Below are 22,972 nucleotides of genomic sequence, written 5' to 3' on the forward strand. Positions count from 1 at the left end.
AAACAGTTTTTGTGGAACAACCCATATAGAAGAACAGATTTGGGGGATTAGAGCAGTGAGTGCCAGTGACCCTTGGGGGTTACGAGTTGTTCAGCTGGACCATAAAAGTCCTAAATATACAGGTGGAGAGGGCCTTCCCACTCATAGCCTTATGGTTAACCGACTGTTAAACCTTATGGATAAACTATATGCGTATCTTTATGGTCAGCCATCCTGCACCCATAAATAATGACCTACAGTATATTATTCTATTCTATTTTTAACCCATTTCTGTTGTTCGTCCCTTTACCCCTGTGTTCATGACTTTAAACCCAGATCCCAGAATTGGCTTCCTATTTTGCAAAACAAAGCATCCTTCACTCATGCTGCCAAACATACCCTCGTAAAACTGACCATCCTACCGATCCTCGACTTCGGCGATGTCATTTACAAAATAGCCTCCAATACCCTAATTAATAAATTGGATGCAGTCTATCACATTGCCATCCGTTTTGTCACCAAAGCCCCATATACTACCCACCACTGCGACCTGTATGCTATCGTTGGCTGGCCCTCGCTTCATACTCGTCGCCAAACCCACTGGCTCCAGGTCATCTGCAAGACCCTGCTAGGTAAAGTCCCCCCTTATCTCAGCTCGCTGGTCACCATAGCAGCACCCACCTGTAGCACGCGCTCCAGCAGGTATATCTCTCTGGTCACCCCCAAAACCAATTCTTCCTTTGGCTGCCTCTCCTTCCAGTTCTCTGCTGCCAATGAGTGGAACGAACTACAAAAATCTTTGAAACTGGAAACACTTATCTCCCTCACTAGCTTTAAGCACCAGCTGTCAGAGCATCTCACAGATTACTGCACCTGTACATAGCCCATCTATAATTTAGCCCAAACAACTACCTCTTCCCCAACTGTATTTATTTATTTATTTTGCTCCTTTGCACCCCATTATTTCTATCTCTACTTTGCACATTATTCCACTGCAAATCTACCACTCCAGTGTTTTACTTGCTATATTGTATTTACTTCGCCACCATGGCCTTTGTTGCCTTTACCTCCCTTATCTCACCTCATTTGCTCACATTGTATATAGACATATTTTTCTACTATATTATTGACTATGTTTGTTTTACTCCATGTGTAACTCTGTGTTGTATGTGTCAAACTGCTTTGCTTTATCTTGGCCAGGTCGCAATTGTAAAGGAGAACTTGTTCTCAACTTGCCTACCTGGTTAAATAAAAGTGAAATAAAAAAATAAAAAATAAAAATCCTCTGTCCCTTCTTTAAACCCCCCAAAGTCCAAGTTGTCAGCCCTTTCTTACCCTTATTTCCCTTTCATCTGTCTCCGCTCTTCTCTCCTTATTCTCCCTTACACCCCTGCCTTGTCCCCCTCTCCCCCGATGGGAGACACATGGCGCTACTGCATTCCAGGCATTCCATTATAACAAGCCACATTCCCTGGAACACTTCCTCACTCCCATCTGTTCCTGTGGTCCTGGAGGGGTGCAGATATATAAACCCTCCTCTAGTTTGTATGCTTCCTGCCCCCCTACTCCCACTATACCACTCCTTCTCCACCTCCTGCTTCTATACCCCTCCTCCCCCTCTTAACCCCTATTCTCTCTATATACCTCTCCTGCCCCTCCTCTCCTCTGTACCCCTCCTTCTCACCCGCCAACCTCATCATCCCACTATATTCCTCCTCACCCCCTCCATAGTATTGATTCTTATCCCTTCAGGGCCACTACAGATCACACTAACTCCAGCCCTGTACACTGAGTTGTCTTACTAAACACACAAACGGGACAGAACAAATACTATTCTATTACCAGACCTGTCACCCCAGTGCTCAACTGAGCTGGGAAGTTTATCTTACTGTGCCCACTGCTCATCCCAGGAGAGAGGGACAGAAACAGTGGACAGAAGAGAAAGAGGAACTCCATCGATGAGATATGGGAGGGAAGGAGAAGAAGATTTTGGGCATTACTGATGTTCCGAAATACCAGGGGTGAGTGTCACTCAATCCAGTTTGCTTTTACAAATGAGCTGTGATAACCGTAAAAAGAAGACCTTGATAATGCAAAACAATAATTCAGCCAGTCTGATTTTATTTTATTTTTTACATATTTGCATTCTGGTATGGAAATAGATTAGAGCCCTTTAGGTTGAACCTCTTGTTAGCTTTTGTTGTATCTGTGTTGGTCTCTGTTATTCTACAGAGGTTCTGTGCAATCCCATGCATGCACAATAACAATGCTATGAACGTTAACACCCCAGCTAGCAAATAACGTTCTGAAATCCATGGGTTTCTTAGAGCTTGGTGAGAGTGTGGTTGTCCTATGATTATTTTGCATACAACCATCTCGCAACTTTCTTGGAATGGTGCAGGACAGTTGCTTGTCTTCGGGAACATTCTCAGCACATTTAACGTTAACAGAACGTTTCTTAAAGGTTTCAACATGGATACATTTCGTTTAAATTGGTTTGACATTGGGAAGTTTCTAAAATAGTTAAGAAAAGTACTGTGGGATTTTCAGTACTTAAGGATAACATTTCATACAGGTTTCCTCATGGTTCTATTTAAAGTCGGTACTACTGCCTAACGTTTCCTACATGTTTCCTCGTGGTTCTATTTTAGGTAATGTTCTCAAATGGTTCCGTGAATGTTAAGAAACAACGTTCTTCTGTGGGAGTTTCAGTACTTCCACAGAACATTCCACAAGTTCCGATGTAGTTCTATTTATGGTAATATTTTTTACTACATTCTGGAAATGTGCTAAAAAATTGTGTAACTTAAGCGATGTTCTCAAAATGTCCAGAGAATATATGGCTTTCCATTATGGCAGTTCTTGGTAATATTTTGGAAATGTAAAAAGAAAATGGAACTCTACATATTAACATTAAATAGCTTTCAATTCCATCTTTGAATTTTCCATAAAAATCACAAGAAAACGCTCAGGAAACGTTCTAAGAATGTTATTTAAAAACATGTACATTCCGTTCTAAGAAAATGAAGAACCTTTTGCATAAAAAAGAAAAGTTTAGTAACGTTCAGAAATGGTTCTAAGAATGTTATTTAAAAACGTATATGTTCCGTTCTCAGTGTCAACAAAACTATCTCTAGCCTCTCTCTTGTTAAGTATGTTCAGGTGGGCTAAAATGAACAGCTTTCTATGCATAAAACAACATGGCATGCTAGCTCCATCCTGGCGGTGCAGTGGTCTAATTCCTGGGGTAGAGAACAGAAGATCATAGGTTTGAATCTCACTCTGTCAAAATATGTGGTTTCCATGATTAATGCCTAAATGAATTTCCATGTGTCCTACTGTGCTTAGACTTCAAAGATGTTAACAGATGATAAGATAACAGTGTAATTAAAAAGATGTAAAAAAATTGAGTGTGAAGAAAACTTTCACTAATAACCATAGCAAATGTTTCGCAACATTGAGAGAATGTTCTCAGAATGCTATTTAATTACCTTCAAATAGCCTGACAGATACTTTTCCAACCGCTTACAAGAAGCCTGATGCAGGCCTATATCAGTCAACCTTTGGATGAGAATGTGATGGTCAATGGTATCGAAAGCCTTGGAAAGGTCTATAAATAAGGCGGCACAATGATTGTTGTGATCCAAGCAATTTAAAACGCAATCTATAACAAGCGTAGCAGCTGAAACTGTACTATGTCCTGGTCTAAAACTGGATTGGTGCACATTCTTAACTGAGAGTTAGTTAGTCCGGGATTCTAAAACTTTGGAAAGACAAGATCGTTTGGAAATTGGACAGTAGTTATCTATGTCGGGAGGATTTCCTCCAGATCCTAGGGATAACACCAGAAACAATTGTCAAGTTAAACATCTAGGTCAGTGGTTCTGTACAAAGTGGGGAAGAGAGCTGCAGTGAGAAGGGATCACGTGTATCAGCCCCTGTGCTTTTTTTTTTTACATCAATCTTTAACACAGCACTTCATACATCATAGACATCAAAGGGTTGAAATGAAAATCAATAGGTGGCCAGATGAAGCAAAATGGCTATTAAAAGCATTACAATTTTCCAATTTTGTCTAGGGACCACAGGCTGTCAAAACCTGCTGGGGCAATGAGGGGTTGGAGTTTTGTTTCAAATATTTGACCACTTTCCAGAAATTGGCTGGATTACCACCACTCTCTGAGACACAACTCAAGACATTTGTTGCCAATCAGACATAGAATCACTCCATCTAGCCGCGTTTAAAGTTGGGGTGAATTAGTTGAGTTATTAGCTGAGTTAGATTTACCTTGGTACAAATATCTTTCAGCCCATCAAATGCTGGCATCAACCAATCTAGATTAAGATCACCCACTATCAGTAAGTCCGATTGAGCATGGTTAGACGGCAGGTCACACAATTTTATTTTCTAAGAACTCGTACAGTATGGAGGCAGAGGGAGGGCGATAAATTCCCACTAGCTTCAGATTGCCATTTTTACCAAGTCCCACATTTAGGACTAGACATTCGAATTGCTTAGGGACAGAGTTTGTGATGGATACCAACACATTTAAATAGCTCTTTATGTATATGGCGACACCCCCTCCTCTGCCAACTCTATCATCTAAAAACATTAGAACCAATCAGATACACATCGGAGTCCTTAAAAGACTTCTTTAGCCAAGATTCAGTTTAACCAGAATGTCCACGTTGGTTTGAAAGGCCGGAGTTACAATAAAATCCATTATCGAAAAATAACTTCTGGCTTTTACATGAATCAGTCCAAGGCTGCATCTGCGGGATTTCAGATCAGCCTGAGTTATAATACACACATGACATGTTCAACAGGTAACCCCCCTACTTTGAAAAATTCCAAATCATCCAACTTCCAGTAGGGGGCCTAGTCGCCTTCCGGACCACCCCCCAGCCATCCTCACATACTTTGTACTTCCTCATATTTTGGGGGTGCATGTCACCCCTGCTGCCCAGTGTGAGAGGCCTGATAAGGAGGAGGCCATCGTTGGTTTTGTCTCCCACTTAAATTTTGGGGTTTACTGAAGCCAAGTGGGTGACTGAAGCCTGCTTGATTGAAGCAGGGTATATGGGTCCCCCTCCTATCCCTCTCCTCTCCCCATCAATCTCTGTAGTTGGTTGCATCTCATAAAGCCTAAGTAATTCACTTTTACTTGATATGATATGATACGGGCAGCAGGGTACCCTAGTGGTTAGAGCATTGGGCTAGTAACCGAAAGGTTGAAAGTTCAAATCCCTGAGCTGACAAAGTACAAATCTGTCATTCTGCCCCTGAACAAGGCAGTTAACCCACTGTTCCTAGGCCAAATAAGAATTTGTTCTTAACTGACTTGCCTAGTTAAATAAAGGGTAAAAAAAAATATAACTTTGTATAGTTTTTTCCCCCAAGCATTCGGATGGGAGATGAGTGTTACAAATTATACAAATCAATGGGTCCTGCATACTCTAGGCCGGCTGGGTACCTATATTAGGCTTAATGCCTCTAAAAATATTTTTATGTAAAATTATGTCTCACCATTATTTCTCAACTTTATTTATCATTAGTGTTAATGGTGATCAATATTTCAGCTATGCTGGCCAATTGTAAATTATCAAATAAATGTCTGATCAATGGATACAATTCTGAACAAATGGTCATTTATAATGATAATTATGGCAGAGGCACCAATATATTGTCGAGTACACTAATTGTATACTGTTTTCATGTACATTCCCTCATGTCTAAGTTTTTAAGGTGGCCTGGGCTTTACTAATTCTTATGAAGCAAGGTATCACTGAACTGTATTCTGTAATGAGTTACAAAACAATAGAAATGCAGTTGTGTATTGCTGCTTTTTACCTGATATCCAACAGTCCATGATCAGTTCCGTTGACCGTGAGATTATTTTGAGGAGAACAGTTGTTGAGGCATACTATTTAAGCTCGGAGTGACATGTCGCCCATTGTTTGCCTTGTCTTCAGTTACATGTGGCCATTGTTTACCTTGTTACCTGGCAACGACCACAAGGGCGTTTCAAAGAGCTATCATTCAAGGTGAGCTCGTGAATTTAAAGCTCGCCTTCCACTCAGGCATCCTGATAGTAAGAGATGAGAGAAAGGGTACAATTTCTTAATTTCTGAACATTTTAATAGCATAAAAATATTATAATGTTATAATATTATAATGTTTTGGTCATACTTGGGGAAATAGGATGGATGTGCGCGATCTTTTCTTTCAGTTTTACCCGTCAGCAAATGTATGGCTTCGTCCCTACAACCAAAGTGAAACCAAAAACATGCATTCCTACGACTTCAAAGGAACCAAATGTGCTAGCTGGGACCTCTTTCCCTACGGTGTTGGTTTCATCCCCTGCAAGGTGATAGCTAACAATAAACTCTGCACAGGAACGTTCACAGTTTAGCTATTGTAGATTTAATGGTGCCCCAAGGAACATTGAATAGATTTGTAATACTGTTGGCATACAGTATAGCACTTAGTGAGGAATATTAACCTTGTTATGAACCCCCCCAAAAATATTTACATGCGTGTGACCTCTTGTTATATCATTTACATTTCAACTCAAAAACAAAAACCAATCAGGAAGGCTCTGCTGTTTGTAACACGGTACTCAGAAGGTAGTCAGCAGGCCACACTGACAGGAAAGACACTTATATAAATTTTAGGGAATTCACCTTTAAAATGACATGACAACACAAATCATTGAATATTTGAAGCTGATAATTATTCAACTGCCAGTACTGAACCCTTACTGAATTGAACCTTTGAAATGCAATGATAACAGATGCTATATTGTCTACTTCTCCACTTCTTATAGTTCAATATACCTCACTTTTTTACTTTATCAATATAATTACTTGTACTGCAAATAATAATGGAGCAAATGAGTGCTATAACAGTTACAGTATAATGCAGACTACAACATCAACACCTACAACTGCAACAGTTTCACATGTCTGCACAGAGAGATGAGGTACACATGCAGAAATTCACAGCAGGGAGATCTGAATGTGAGATTCCATCATGATTATTTTTGGTAATGCCGAATGTGAGTCCATCTTCTGCATACTAAAATAAGGACACCCTCTGCTTTGTTCTCTGCTGTGGAATGGAAAAGTACATTGGTTGGGAGGAGACGGGTACAGTTACACTTTTTTGCAAGGTTGCTTGGCTGTCGCCTGAGGAACGAGTGTGTTTGTGTGTTTGTGTGTGTGAGCGAGATAGAAGAGATAGGTAGAGAGATAAGAAAGAGACTTAGCTATCAGCAAGGTAAGAGCTACCAAGAGGGAAAGAGTCAAGTGCAAGTGTTAGTTCACAAAATGGGGGGGGGGGGGGGCTTTCTGTGGAATGATTTAAGATACTCTTTGAAGATGGTTTCAGATGGTTTCATGTGCCTTCATGTTTGTTTGCCGCATACATGCAGGCCTATAGACTTGGGGTTAGGTTATGGAGCATTTAGGTGTTGTAATCGTATACACCCCCAGTCCAGCCTTTCAGTAAAAGTAATGGTGATGATACTGTGATACTGTGATACTCTGATCTGTCTGTGTGTGTGTGTGTGTGTGTGTGTGTGCGTGCGTGCGTGCATGCTTGCGTGCGTGCGGAGGAATGTTGTTGGCTTGAATGGAGAAAATAAACTTGCTGATGGCTCACATATTATATTCAATTTATTTGGCATTAACCTACTATTAATTAGTGAAGTGGACTCTGTCACAGTGTCAGTTAGAGAGATAACGTCACGCAATCACACATCCTCTCTTTGAGGGCCTCTAAAGAGAGGTGACAAGGGACAAACACAATCTACTTAGCCTCCTTTGGGATCTTTCTGGTAAACTGTGTTCATGTTTGGATAGTGTCGTCAATTAGTCCGGGGGTATTTGGAGATCTACACATTAGACTCTGGCTAAAGGCCTGGGAGCTGCCAGTCAGATCTACACGTTAGTCTCTGGGCTAAAAGCCTGGGAGCTGCTAATCAGATCTACACGTTAGTCTTGGGGCTAAAAGCCTGGGAGCTGCTAATCAGATCTACACATTAGTTTTGGGGCTAAAAGCCTGGGAGCTGCCAGTCAGGGGCAAAACTGGGTTAAAAAATATTTGTATCAACATAACAAGGTTCAACAACTGAGACAAAAACGGAACAAATTCCACAGACATGTGACTAACAGAAATGGAATAATGTGTCCCTGAACAAAGGGTTGGGGGTGGGGGTGTGTGGGGGGGGGGGGTCAAAATCAAAAGTATGGCCACCAGCTGCATTAAGCGCTTCAGTGCATCTCCTCCTCATGGACCCCACTCTTCCACCAAGGCACCTGCAAGTTCCCGGACATTAATGGGGGGAATGGCCCTAACCCTCACCCTCTGAAACAACAGGTCCCAGACGTGCTAAATGGGATTGAGATCCGGGCTCTTCGCTGGCAATGGCAGAACATTGACATTCCTGTCTTGCAGGAAATCACATACAGAACGAGCAGTATGGCTGGTGGCATTGTCATGCTGGAGGGTCATGTCAGGATGAGCCTGTAGGAAGGGTACCACATGAGGGAGGAGGATGTCTTCCCTGTAACGCACAGCATTGATATTGCCTGCAATGACAACACGCTCAGTCTGATGATGCTGTGACACACCGCCCCAGACCATGACGGACCCTCAACTCCAAATCGATCCGTCTCCAGAGTACAGGCCTCGGTGTAACACTCATTCCTTCGACGATAAACACAAATCCGACCATCACCCCTGTTGAGACAAAACCGTGACTTGTCAGTGAAGAGAACGTTTTGCCAGTCCTGTCTGGTTCAGCGACGGTGGGTTTGTGCACATAGCCAACGTTGTTGCCGATAATGTCTGGTGAGGACCTGCCTTACAACAGGCCTACAAGTCCTCAGTCCAGCCTCTCTCAGCCTATTGCGGACAGTCTGAGCACTGATGGAGGGATTGTGTGTTCCTGGTGTAACTCGGTCAGTTGTTGTTGCCATCCTGTACCTGTCCCGCAGGTGTGATGGTCGGATGTACCGATCCTGTGCAGGTGTTGTTACAGATGGTCTGCCACTGCGAGGACGATCAGCTGTCTGTCCTGTCTCCCTGTAGCGCTGTCTTAGGCGTCTCACAGTACGGGCATTACAATTTATTACCATGGCCACATCTGCAGTCCTCATGCCTCCTAGCAGCATGCCTAAGGCAGATGAGCATGGACCCTGGGCATCTTTCTTTTGGTGTTTTTCAGAGTCAGTAGGAAGGCCTCTTTAGTGTCCTATGTTTTCATTACTGTGACCTTAATTGCCTACCGTCTGTAAGCTCCGTTCCACAGGTGCATTTTCATTAATTGTTTATGGTTCATTGAGCAAGCATGGGAAACAGTGTTTAAACTCTTTACAATGAAGATCTGTGAAGTTATTTGGATTTTTACGAATTGTCTTTGAAAGACAGGGCCCTGAAAAAGCGATGTTTCTTTTTTTGCTAAGTTTACAAATACAGATATGTATTTGTTGTGCTTAAGATCCCGGAGTGCATCGTTAAGCTATGCACAGAGCTTCATAGACCCCTTCAAAGTCTCTAGACTCTTTCTCTTGTTCTCCGTCCAGCGCGCTCTATTTCTCGCTCGCTCACACACACAAACATTTACCACGCATACACACATTATGAAACGCATGTTTCTCACATTTTTCTTCTCTGTATGTTAATCCTATATTTAGCGCTTTGTTGCTATCCCACATTCTCCCAGACTGCTTTATAACAAACTGTCTTTTACCAATGGAGTTTTCCATTTCTGGTGATAGCATGCCTTCCTTTAACCCCTTTAACCTCTGTCCACAACCTTTGACCTGCCACCACTCTGCCCCTCTGATGCCCCAAAATAACCCTCTTTAAAGCAGGTGATCCCCAGTCACAACTCCCTGGGGTGACCCAAAGCGCCCTTGAGAAACACTAAGGTCCCTGAGGTTCTCTGCGGTCTGTTCTGGTCTGCGTCCCCCCATCCCCTGGTTTAGACTGTTCAGTGCCAAAAATAAGGAGTTAAATAGATGTAAAGAAAATAACAAATGTTTACTGATCTTTCTTATGTATATATTTTTTTACCTTTATTTAACTAGGCAAGTCAGTTAAGAACAAATTCTTATTTACAATGACAGCCTAGGAACAATGGGTTAACTGCCTTGTTCAGGGGCAGAATGATAGATTTTTTTGCCTTGGGGATTTGATCTAGCAACTTTTTGGTTACTGGCCCAACGCTCTAACCACTAGGCTACCTTTCCTCCCGAGGTATCCTTTTATTTCACAGATATAGGACAGACACTTCAGAACAAACTTCCTTTTGATTTTTTTGGGGGGGACTATCTGTTGTTCCATGTAGTGAATCTGTTATTCAATGCGTTTATATGGGCAAACAGAAGTAAGGCCAAAAATAATGTATGTTTTTTTTATTTTTATTATCTTAAAATTCAAAATCAAATAGCTACATAGATTATCCTTAGGTATGACCTGCTTATAACACTTCCATATAGCATTTCTCAATCGTAGTCCATCAGATCAGTTTTAGTCCTGTCCTCCGTGCATGGTCCAAATTCTGACACCTCAATCTATCCCATTATCTTTGCATCTCTATACCCTCCTCCTTTCTACTAACCCATCCACTCACCCACCACAGACAGAAACGTGATATTACAACCCTTGCACTGGGACCACTAAGGAGTCTAACAGCCATGACTCTGGACAGCTACTGTATATTCCTAGAGATAGTGATAGGAACTTATCATTGGTTTACACGTTTCCTCTTTGTGAGACGTGTAATTACCACTGTCCAGATACGTTACATGATTTGGTATAGTCTTGTAATGCTTTTGTGTAGATATTTGTACATATTTTGAACTTATTTTTTTCCTTAACACATATTTTTCTTAAAACTGCATTGTTGGTTCAGGGCTTGTAAGTAAGCATTTCACTGTAAGGTCTACATACACCTGTTGTATTCGGCGCATGTGACAAATACAATATGATTTGATTTTGATTTGTGTTAGGGACAGTTTGAAATCGGTCAAACTCAAGGTGTCATAAAAAAAACGCCCCCTCCTCCCCAACCTTCAAATTATTTTCACATTACCCTCCCCTTGTACCGTAAAATAAATGCACACCCTCCCCTTGTACCGTAAAATAAATGCACACCCTCCCCTTGTACCGTAAAATAAATGCACACCCTTCCCTTGTACCGTAAAATAAATGCACACCCTTCCCTCCCATAGATAACTAAAAATAATGTTTACGACCACAAATAACAATAACTGTGGCGACCCTGTGTTTATAAACGTAGATATCAACTTTGCCACTTCCGCATGCTTTTGTGACACAGTCAATGCCACGCAGGGCTATGGGCCAGAAGTTGAGGGTTCACCGACCACCACAAACGACCTCACTCTCCCTGCCTGTTCCATTAATTACAGCACGATCAGAGGCGGCTGCAGACAATGATCAGCTAGGGGGAAATCAGACTTTCCACATTTTGATGCCATATTTATAATTCTGTAAAATATATGCAACACATTTTCCGCCAACAGGTTTCTGTACCAATGCACCACGCAACCAATAAACAAAGCATACCTACCTCGTAGGCCTACCCAGTATCGAAGGCTGGGTAGGCCTACAGTCATGAAACTTATTGCCGTTTTGTAACAGATGTATCTTTCCATTAATCAAATGGCCGCTGCAGAGTTTGGATTGATTTGATTTGTCGGTAAAAAAAATACATACAGTGCCTTGCGAAAGTATTCGGTCCCCTTGAACTTTGCGACCTTTTGCCACATTTCAGGCTTCAAACATAAAGATATAAAACTGTATTTTTTTGTGAAGAATCAACAACAAGTGGGACACAATCATGAAGTGGAACGACATTTATTGGATATTTCAAACTTTTTTTACAAATCAAAAACTGAAAAATTGGGCGTTCAAAATTATTCAGCCCCTTTACTTTCAGTGCAGCAAACTCTCTCCAGAAGTTCAGTGAGGATCTCTGAATGATCCAATGTTGACCTAAATGACTAATGATGATAAATACAATCCACCTGTGTGTAATCAAGTCTCCGTATAAATGCACCTGCACTGTGATAGTCTCAGAGGTCCGTTAAAAGCGCAGAGAGCATCATGAAGAACAAGGAACACACCAGGCATGTCCGAGATACTGTTGTGAAGAAGTTTAAAGCCGGATTTGGATACAAAAAGATTTCCCAAGCTTTAAACATCCCAAGGAGCACTGTGCAAGCGATAATATTGAAATGGAAGGAGTATCAGACCACTGCAAATCTACCAAGACCTGGCCGTCCCTCTAAACTTTCAGCTCATACAAGGAGAAGAATGATCAGAGATGCAGCCAAGAGGCCCATGATCACTCTGGATGAACTGCAGAGATCTACAGCTGAGGTGGGAGACTCTGTCCATAGGACAACAATCAGTCGTATATTGCACAAATCTGGCCTTTATGGAAGAGTGGCAAGAAGAAAGCCATTTCTTAAAGATATCCATAAAAAGTGTCATTTAAAGTTTGCCACAAGCCACCTGGGAGACACACCAAACATGTGGAAGAAGGTGCTCTGGTCAGAAGAAACCAAAATTGAACTTTTTGGCAACAATGCAAAACGTTATGTTTGGCGTAAAAGCAACACAGCTGAACACACCATCCCCACTGTCAAACATGGTGGTGGCAGCATCATGGTTAGGGCCTGCTTTTCTTCAGCAGGGACAGGGAAGATGGTTAAAATTGATGGGAAGATGGATGGAGACAAATACAGGACCATTCTGGAAGAAAACCTGATGGAGTCTGCAAAAGACCTGAGACTGGGACAGAGATTTGTCTTCCAACAAGACAATGATCCAAAACATAAAGCAAAATTTACAATGGAATGGTTCAAAAATAAACATATCCAGGTGTTAGAATGGCCAAGTCAAAGTCCAGACCTGAATCCAATCGAGAATCTGTGGAAAGAACTGAAAACTGCTGTTCACAAATGCTCTCCATCCAACCTCACTGAGCTCGAGCTGTTTTGCAAGGAGGAATGGGAAAAAATGTCAGTCTCTCGATGTGCAAAACTGATAGAGACATACCCCAAGCGACTTACAGCTGTAATCGCAGCAAAAGGTGGCGCTACAAAGTATTAACTTAAGGGGGCTGAATAATTTTGCATGCCCAATTTTTCAGTTTTTGATTTGTTAAAAAAGTTTGAAATATCCAATAAATGTCGTTCCACTTCATGATTGTGTCCCACTTGTTGTTGATTCTTCACAAAAAAAGACAGTTTTATATCTTTATGTTTGAAGCCTGAAATGTGGCAAAAGGTCGCAAAGTTCAAGGGGGCCGAATACTTTCGCAAGGCACTGTACATATTTAAGATATATTGAAGCATTTAGGTTCTAGGTTAGCGGGGAATAGCCGCTCGGATTGGAGAAGAGGCAGGCAGAGCACACATTAAACTTTACAGAATAACTTGGCCTGCCGGGACATACATTATACAATGGGGAGAACAAGTATTTGATACACTGCCGAGTTTGCAGGTTTTCCTACTTACAAAGCATGTAGAGGTCTGTAATTTTTTTTAATCATAGGTACACTTCAACTATGAGAGATGGAATCTAAAACAAAAATCCAGAAAATCACATTGTATGATTTTTAAGTAATTAATTAGCATTTTATTGCATGACATAAGTATTTGATACATCAGAAAAGCAGAACTTAATATTTGGTACAGAAACCTTTTTTTGCAATTACAGAGATCATACATTTCCTGTAGTTCTTGACCAGGTTTGCACACACTGCAGCAGCGATTTTGGCCCACTCCTCCATACAGACCTTCTCCAGATCCTTCAGGTTTCGGGGCTGTCGCTGGGCAATACGGACTTTCAGCTCCCTCCAAAGATTTTCTATTGTAAGTGCTATTGTTGTGAAGTGGAAACGTTTAGGAGCAACAAAGGCTCAGCCACCAAGTGGTAGGCCACACAAGCTTATAGAACCGGACCGCCGAGTACTGAAGCGCGTAATGCGTAAAAATCGTCTGTCCTCGGTTGCAACACTCACTACCGAGTTCCAAACTGTCTCTGGAAGCAACGTCAGCACAATAACTGTCTTTCGGGAGCTTCAGGAAATGGGTTTCCATGGCCGAACAGCCGCACACAAGCCTAAGATCACCATGCATAATGCCAATGTTGACTGGAGTGGTGTAAAGCTCGCCACGATTAGACTGTGGAGCAGGGGGAACATGTTCTCTGGAGTGAGGAATCACGCTTCACCATCTGGCAGTCCGATGGACGAATCTGGATTTGGCAGAAGCCGGGAGAACGCTACCTAAAAAAATATATCCTGATGAAGACATCTTGTCTGTCGAAACGTTGGACATAAATATTTTTGCATCTGAGCTCCTAGAGTGTGTGGCTCTCCTTTATTTTTCAAGTGTTCTACTCCGCTAGCACCTTGCCTAAATAGGTGTGCATTTCTTTCGCCTCGGGAGAACGCTACCTGTCTGAATGCATAGTGCCAACTGAAAAGTTTAGTGGAGGAGGAAAAATAGTATGGGTATGTTTTTCATGGCTCGGGCTAGGCCCCTTAGTTCCAGTGAAGGGAAATCTTAACGCATACAATACATACATTCTAGACAGTGCTTCCAACTCTGTGGCAACAGTTTGGGGAAGGCCCTTTCCTGTTTCAGCATGACAACGCCCCGTGCCCAAAGCAAGATCGGTGTGGAAGAACTTCACTGGCCTGCACAGAGCCCTGACCTCAACCACATCGAACACTTTTTGGATGAATTGGAAAGTTGACTGCAAGCCAAGCCTAATCGCCTAACATCAGCGCCCAACCTCACTAATGCTCTTGTGGCTGAATGGAAGAAAGTCCCTGCAGAAATGTTCCAACATCTAGTGGAAAAACCTTCCCAGAAGAGTGGAGGCTGTTATAGCAGCAAAGGGGAGACCAACTCCATATTAGAAATAAAAATATAGGACAAAACACACCACGACAAGAGAGACAACACAACACTACATAAAGACGACAACATAGCATGGCAGCAGCACATGACAACACAGCAAGGTAGCAACACAACATGACCACCACATGGTAGCAACACAAAGCAGGATACAAATATTGTTGGGCACAGACTATAGCACAAAGGGCAAAGAAGGTAGAGACAACAATACATCAAGCAAAGCAGCCACAACTGTTAGTAAGAGTGTCCGTGATTGAGTCTGCATGAAGAGATTGAGATAAAACTGTCTACTTTGAGTGTTTGTTGCAGCTCGTTCCAGTCGCTGGCTGCAGCGAACTGAAAAGACTATTGACCCAGGAACACATGAGTAAAGCCATTGAGGCTAACACACAATAAAGTCTGGGACTCATTTCCATTGTGGTCCTCTTGAAGCAAGATGGCTAGGTAAGATCGAACACGGTTGAACACAGTATGACAGCGAGATAATAAAACAGAAAACAAAGAAGAACATCTATCTCATCATTGTAGTTACATCATAGGGGTCATTCTTATGGGCACAGAATACAGTTTTATACTTTATTTTTTAAAGCTGCCCAGAGAGGACGTCATTTTTATGGGAAGAGGCAACTCATTCCCCTCTGAGGCTCCAGTATCCAATAAATCACCTTTCCCAGCGTTATACCGGAACCTGTATAAGCACACATTAGCAACACCTGATCTGGTGCTGTGAATGTGTGCATTCCTAACACAGGGAAAGTAAATCAGTTAGATATCTGGGCGCAGAACCATAAATAGTCCTGTAAACCAAACCCAGTCTAGGTTTGAGGCTAGGGGACACCCTAGCCTCAACAGGCAGCCAGTTAAGTTCCTGAAAGCAGCTCCTGCCTATGTAGGTATGTGAACTCACCTTTAATACTACCCTGGTCAGCTTATTCTGGGCTATCTGGAGCTTCCCTTTCATAAGCTTAGATAGAAGTACTAGCGTAGTCAAAATGTCATTGAATGAGGGCAGTGGCTAGCACGTTCATGGAGTCCTTATCAAGCAGCTTGGATTTTCTAGACCAACAGTCCTGGCATTAACCTTCCCTAGCACTTTAGTGGCCATGCTCACACCTCCCAAGCTTCCATCAAGGATACATCCCAGGTAGCTATCAGAGGTTTTAGTAGTCAGCACCTCAACCCTAGCTCCACTCTGATTTCAGAGGACCTACTCAATTTAGGTCTGGATGCAAAAACAATTCCCTCAGATTTACCTAAGTGTAGAGATAGCGTATTATCTCCAATCCATTTGTTAATTTTAGTAAGCATCCGCATAAAGGAAAAGACGGCAAGAACAACCAGCTTTCATATTGTTAATCTACAGTAGAAACAGTAGAGGCGATGTGGGGGGGGCACAGGTTAGTCAAGGTAATTGAGGTAACATGTACATGTAGGTAGAGGTAAAGTGACTATGCTTAGATAATAAACAGAGAGTAGCAGCAGTGTAAAAATGGGGGTAGGGGGTAATGCAAATAGTCTGGGAAGCCATTTGATTAGCTGTTCAGAAGTGTTATGGCTTGGGGATAAAACCTAAACTTGGTGTTCCGTTACCGCTTGTCATGCGGTAGCAGAGAAAACAGTCTATGATGAGGGTGGCTGGAGTCTTTGGCAATTTTTAGGGCCTTCTTCTGACACCGCTTGGTATAGAGGTCCTGGATGGCAGGAAGCTTGGCCCCAGTGATGTACTGGGCCATACGCACTACCCTCTGCCGTGCCTGCGGTCGGAGATCGAGTAGTTGCCATACCAGGTTGGCGATGCAACCAGGATGCTCTCGATGGTGCAGCTGTATAGCTTTTTGATGATATTAGGTCCCATGCCAAATCTTTTCAGTCTCCTGAGGGGGAATATGTGTTGTCGTGCCCTCTTCAAGACTGTCTTGGTGTGTTTGGACCATGATATTTTGTTGGTGACATGGACACCAACGAACTTGTAGTCAGTCAAGTAAAGTAGACATGAATCAGTTGAGTATGTTCTACTAAAACCTGACTGAAAATCATACATTAGACTTTGTTTGTTGACATAATTCATACATTTTCTCATGTACAAATCTCTTCAGGATCTTTGAAGTTATACTTGGGATGGATACAGGCCTATAATTCCCAGGGTCAGACTCTATCCCCTTCTAATACAGAGGTATAGCTTTTGTCTGTTTCATGTCCCTGGGAAAGAAGCCTTGTTCAATTTGCTCAGCAGAATCTATAAGAAACCTTGCAGGAATAGTATACAGGCCTGTGGCTTCTTATATAATGTAGAAGTTGCTTTAAATGTTGAGAAATAAACCGTGTGTGGAACACGACAGAAATAGGCAGGAAGAACAGGTGTGTTCCTGACAGGCTGTGTGGTTTCAACATTGCTGACTGAGATTGTCTTGAAATCCAACACTGAGAAAAAGTCCCTTGATTCTGAGGAAGAAGAAATAGGACCTTGAGGGGGAGGTTTAGGATGGGACGGAGGCGGTAGGACTTGTGCTAACTTGAACCTGCAGACCACTGGCCCTTGATGACGTCTGTAAAATCCTTTATGAACACTAATGAGCCGAGCCAAGCTGCACTGTTCTGACTTGGCCACGAATCCCTGTAGTTGCTGGAACCCTGCTGGAGAGGACAGTGTAATAAGATAATATCCACACCAGTGCAGTATGATTAGGGTCAGCACAATACTAACTTGAGCCTGCTGACTACTTGCTGATCTGGTGATATAAGTGTCTCACAGACTCATACAGTTTTAGGAACTATTAAGAATCATTTGAAGTTGTTGTTTGGCACAGTCAAGTTCCCAAATCATCAAAACCAGACATAATTGGGTTTCCTGAAAGCACTAAGATCATCTTACATCTATTATAGGCAACAGACAAAAATTATGCTACTTAGTGTTTCGAAGCTTCATAGAAACTCACCCCAAAGGACTTGTCATGCTATATACACTTGTTGAGATTACCTTTGTAATTGTAAAAACTGGGAACACCAATGCCGCTATGCAGTTACATACAATGAGTGTACAAAACATTAGCAACACCTGACTATGGTCATAGACTGACCAGGTGATTCCAGCTGAAAGCTATGATCCCTTGTTGATGTAACTTGTTAAATCCATAATTGAGACATGAATTGTATGTGTGTCATTCAGAGGGTGCATCAGTATAGATTCCTCCTCCGTATCATCACTCAACAGAGTTAGATTGTAAAACTGTCCCACTGGCATGGAGGATTAGCAAGATTAGTGAGGGAGAGCTTTACAGCTACCGGTATTTCAAAGCACTGCCATCATCTCCAGATATAGATTGCTTCAACAGAGCTGGAAACTGATGGATGATTGAATGATACTGTATTAGGACCTGTAAATCTGCAATTCAGAATCAGATGAGAAAAACAAATTCCCTCTCAGGAGCAATAAAATAGTATAATATTTGATTCTATTTCAAACTGATCTCATTTTGTTTGTTTGTTTGATGTTGCTGTTGTAGGTCAGATAAGAAGCCTTCTCCGTGCTCTGAGGGCTGTGGTAGTGAGTCGACCTCAGGAAGCAGGAAGCAATATGGAGGAGTCCATCAGACCCAGACGTCGGGGCTGCCATGGTCCCAGCCCTGCTCCAACTCCTCCCCTGCTGGGGACAAGATGGAGCGGCTAAAGGTGATCCGTAACCATAGCAACAGCCTTCGTCTGGGTCGTCTGGCATTCTTCAGACACCTGGAGAAGGTGGAGACCATGAGGAGCTTCTGGGAGCTGAAGCATGTGGAGCTGGAGGGAGACCCACAACAGGTAGGCCTTACACCCGAACACTCATTACCTGTACTCCTCATCTTCTTCTCTATACCCCCAAACCTCATTCATACCCTAACCCTCTTATATACTCATCCTCTAACCTATACCCATCCATCCTCTTGCCCTTCACCCTCGACAGGTAGGGTCTTCACCCCATTCCTCAACTGTATCAAATCAAAGTTTACTGGTCGCCTACACAGATTTGCAGATGTTATTGCAGGTGCAGGGAAATGCTTGTGTTTCTAGCTCCAACAGTCCTGTAAAAAGTAAGGCTATCACCCCCGATCCTCACCCATATCCCTCTCCAACAGGTAAGTCTCGCAACCAAATCCTCACCTGCACCCGTACCCCTCATCTCCTCACCTGTACCCCCTCATCCTCTCGTCTCTACCCCAAACCCGGATTCATACCCAGCAGCATACCACACGGCATCCCTCTGCTGGCTTGCCTCTGAAGCTAAGCAGCTTTGGTCCTGGTCCAGCTGCTGCTGGAAGTGGTGTTGGAGGGCCAGTAGGAGCAATGGTGGGAAAAGTACACAATTGTAATACATGAGTAAAAGTAAAGTTACGTTAATAGAAAATGACTGAAGTGAAAGTCACCCATTAATACTTCAGTACAAGTCAAAAAGTATTTGGTTAAAAATATACTTAAGTATCAAAAAAACATGTAATTGCTAAAATATACTTAAGTATCAAAAGTAAATTATAAATTTAGTAAATTATATAAGTAAATTATATAAGTATATTTTACAGATAGCCAGTGGCACACTCCAACACTCAGACCTAATTTACATAATTTAATGAGTCTGCCAGATCAGATGCAGTAGGGATGACCAGGGGTTTTCTTTTGATAAGTGTGTGAATTGGACCAGTTCCCTGTCCTACTAAGCATTTCAAAAGTAATGAGTACTTTTTGGGTGTCAGGGAAAATGTATGGAGTAAAAAGTACATCATTTTCTTTAGGAATGTAGTGAAGTAAAGGTAAAAGTTGTCAAAAATATAAAAAGTAAAGTACAGATACCCCAAAAAACTACTTAAGTAGTACTTTAAAGTATTTTTACTTAAGTACTTTACACCACTGAGTAGGAGGCACGACAGGCAATAGTTAGGCACTATAGGCTAATGATCATTTAACTGATGTCAGACAATACATTGCCCATATGATTTCCCACACCCAGCAGAGAATTGCACTCAGCTTGCATTTTGACTCACAGCCATAGCCTAATCTACAGTTGAAGTTGGAAGTTTACATACACTTAGGTTGGAGTCATTAATAAAACTCGTTTTTCAACCACTCCACAAATATCTTGTTAATAACAAACTATAGTTTTGGCAAGTCGGTTAGGACATCTACTTTGTGCATGACACAAATAATTTTTACAACATTTGTTTACAGACAGATTATTTCACTTATAATTCACTGTATCACAATTCCAGTGGGTCGCTACAAAACCGCCATCAAAAAAGCCAGACTGCGGTTTGCAACTGCACATGGGGACAAAGATCGTACTTTTTGGAGAAATGTAATCTGGTCTGATGAAACAAAAATAGAACTGTTTGACCGTAATAACCATTGTTATGTTTGGAGGAAAAAGGGGGAAGCTTGCAAGCCGAAGAACACCATCCCAACCGTGAAGCACGGGGGCGGCAGCATCATATTGTGGGGCTGCTTTGCTGCAGGAGCGCCTGGTGCACTTCACAAAATAGATGGCATCATGAGGTAGGAAAATTATTTGGATATATTAAAGCAACATCTCAAGACATCAGTCAGGAAGTTAAAGCTTGGTCTTAAATGGGTCTTCAAAATGGACAATGACCCAAAGCATACTTCCAAAGTTGTGGCAAAATGGCGTAAGGACAACAAAGTCAAGGTACTGGATTGGCCATCACAAAGCCCTGACCTCAATCCTATAAAAAATGTGTGGGCAGATCTGAAAAGCGTGTGCGAGCAAGGAGGCCTTCAAACCTGACTCAGTTACCCCAGCTCTGTCAGGAGGAATGGGCCAAAATTCACCCAACTTATTGTGGGAAGCTTGTGGAAGGCTACTCGAAACGTTCGACCCAAGTTAAACAATTTAAAGGCAATGCTACCAATTACTAATTGAGTGTATGTTTTATCTTCTGACCCACTGGGAATGTGATGAAAAAAATAATAGCTGAAATAAATAATTCTCTCTACTATTATTTTGACATTTCAAATTCTTAAAATAAAGTGGAGATCCTAACTGACCTAAATCGGGGAATTCTTTCTCGGATTAAATGTCAGGAATTGTGAAAAACTGAGTTTAAATGTATTTGGCTGAGATGTATGTAAACATCCGACTTCAACTGTATATAGACTACGGCTGCCTATTATGATTATTGCTGTTATATTAGGAACTGAGTGAGTAGTGTTTGGTCTGATGCTATTTTGAAAGCCAAGAAGAAGAAGAAAAAATAAATAAAAATAAAGTAAAGTACATTCCTCTACGGGATCGGTGTGCCCCCCCCCTCCCCCATGCAGGATGGTTGAGCTAATGTAGGCTAATGTGTATAGCATGAGATTGTAAGTAACAAGAAAACTTTCCAGGACATAGACATATCTTATATGGTCAGAAAGCTTAAATTTGTGTAAATCTAACTGTTAATCTAGTTATTATAGTGAAATAATACCATGCTATTGTTTGAGGAGATTGCACATTTATTAACTTAAAAATGTATCAATAAACCAATTAGGAACATTTGGGCAGACTTGAAAATAAATGCAATGATTAATTTGATCAGTCTAAAACTTTGCACATATACTGCTAATTTGTACCTAACCTGAAATAATACATTATGGCCGTTCTCTTGCATTTCAAAGATGATGAAAAAAAAACATATTTTTTCCTTTGTATTATCTTTCACCAGATCTAATGTTTTACATTATCCTACATTCATTTTACATTTCCACAAATGTCAAAGTGTTTCCTTTCAAATGGTATCAAGAATATAGATATCCTTGCTTTAGGTCCTGAGCTAAAGGCAGTTAGATATGGGTATGTCATTTTAGGCTAAAATTTAAAAATAGGGTCAGATCCTTTTAAGGCTGCCAGGCTTGCTAGGACAGACAATATACAACTTCAATTAGCACTGAGGTGTGAAGTGAGGGGTGTCGAAGCCTTTGGGCCCAACAAGTGGCAGTAGTCTCTTGTAGCCTGCTCCACCAAAATCCAGAGGCCTTTGAAGCCCCCTTCCGCTGTTCAGAGACCATCCACTGGCATTTTCTACAAGAAATCTGCCTCCAGAAATAAAAGCTTCTCCTAAGAGGGTGTGACACGTACTCCTGTTGCCTACTGCACTGCTGCTTGGATTCCACCTGGTGATCTGTTCACCATCTGCCCTGGCCTGTCTCCCCATGTCTGGTACAGGTACCTCCACCACACTCCCCCCTCTCTCCCGAGCTTTCGCTCGCCTCCAGCACGAACGCACTGATGGGGCGAGTGACTCTGACCTTACAATGGCTAGCCCCAAGTTGTTATATATTTTTAAAAAATTGCATTTTGACATTTTTCTATTTGCTTCATGACTCCTACCTGCTTTGTTGACTATGAACTTTCTTTGTTACCCAACCATGGGACAGACTATGTTTGTTCCTACACTCGGGACTCTGACTCTCTATTGGTTATACAGACATTTGTTCTCCCATCCTATTCTAACCACCTCTCGCCGGCTTTGTATTCATGTTACCTGATGAAATTGCAACATGATCTTGTTGCCATTTAATGCACATTCAAATGTCATAAATCAACACTGCTAAGCTCTTCCTGTCCTCTGCCGTGCCTTGATTGTATTACTTCTGATGATATCTGGAAATGTGCATGTACACCCTGGCCCATCTACTGTTGCTAACCCCAATTCTGACTTGTGCTCTGATATCTGCTTTACTGATTTCTGCTCTCGTAAAAGCAGGGTTGTCTGCAGGTTAAAACTAGAAGATTATTACCTCAAATTGATCAATTGAAAGTGTGAGTTCACACCTCCAATCCAGATGTGTCGGTCATTACTGAAACATGGTTAAGGAATGTTTTAAATACACATTTTTCTGGTTATAACCTTTTTCAGCAAGACTTTTGAAGACTTCAAAAGGTGGGGTGGCAATCTTTACCACCTTCAGTGCTCGTTTGTCTCCACCAAGTCTGTCTCCAAACAATTTGATTTGCTGGTTTTAAGCATTAAACTTCAAATAGTTCTTTGTTGACTGTTGCGTC

At 41.9% G+C, this 22,972-nt stretch overlaps 2 protein-coding genes across 2 annotated transcripts in view; one reads left to right on the forward strand and one right to left on the reverse strand.

Moving 5' to 3' along the window:
* The window catches only part of LOC110521753 (leukocyte elastase inhibitor), a 45,571-nt gene extending 39,605 nt beyond the window's left edge, over positions 1–5,966 (reverse strand). Inside the window, exon 1 of the mRNA XM_090231928.1 lies at positions 5,831–5,966. The gene's annotated coding sequence lies outside the window, so the exon portion shown is untranslated. The remainder of the gene's footprint in view (positions 1–5,830) is intronic.
* Positions 1,698–22,972, forward strand: part of LOC110521751 (myosin light chain kinase family member 4) — a 62,753-nt gene continuing 41,478 nt past the window's right edge. Inside the window, exons 1-2 of the mRNA XM_021599591.3 lie at positions 1,698–2,000; positions 18,447–18,741. Of these exons, the coding sequence (XP_021455266.3) occupies positions 1,945–2,000; positions 18,447–18,741 (351 nt within the window). The 5' untranslated portion in view covers positions 1,698–1,944. The remainder of the gene's footprint in view (positions 2,001–18,446; positions 18,742–22,972) is intronic.

The sequence above is a fragment of the Oncorhynchus mykiss genome, chromosome 4, assembly GCF_057628025.1.
Source record: "Oncorhynchus mykiss isolate SJ-2025 chromosome 4, ASM5762802v1, whole genome shotgun sequence".
NCBI classification, from domain to species: domain Eukaryota; kingdom Metazoa; phylum Chordata; class Actinopteri; order Salmoniformes; family Salmonidae; genus Oncorhynchus; species Oncorhynchus mykiss.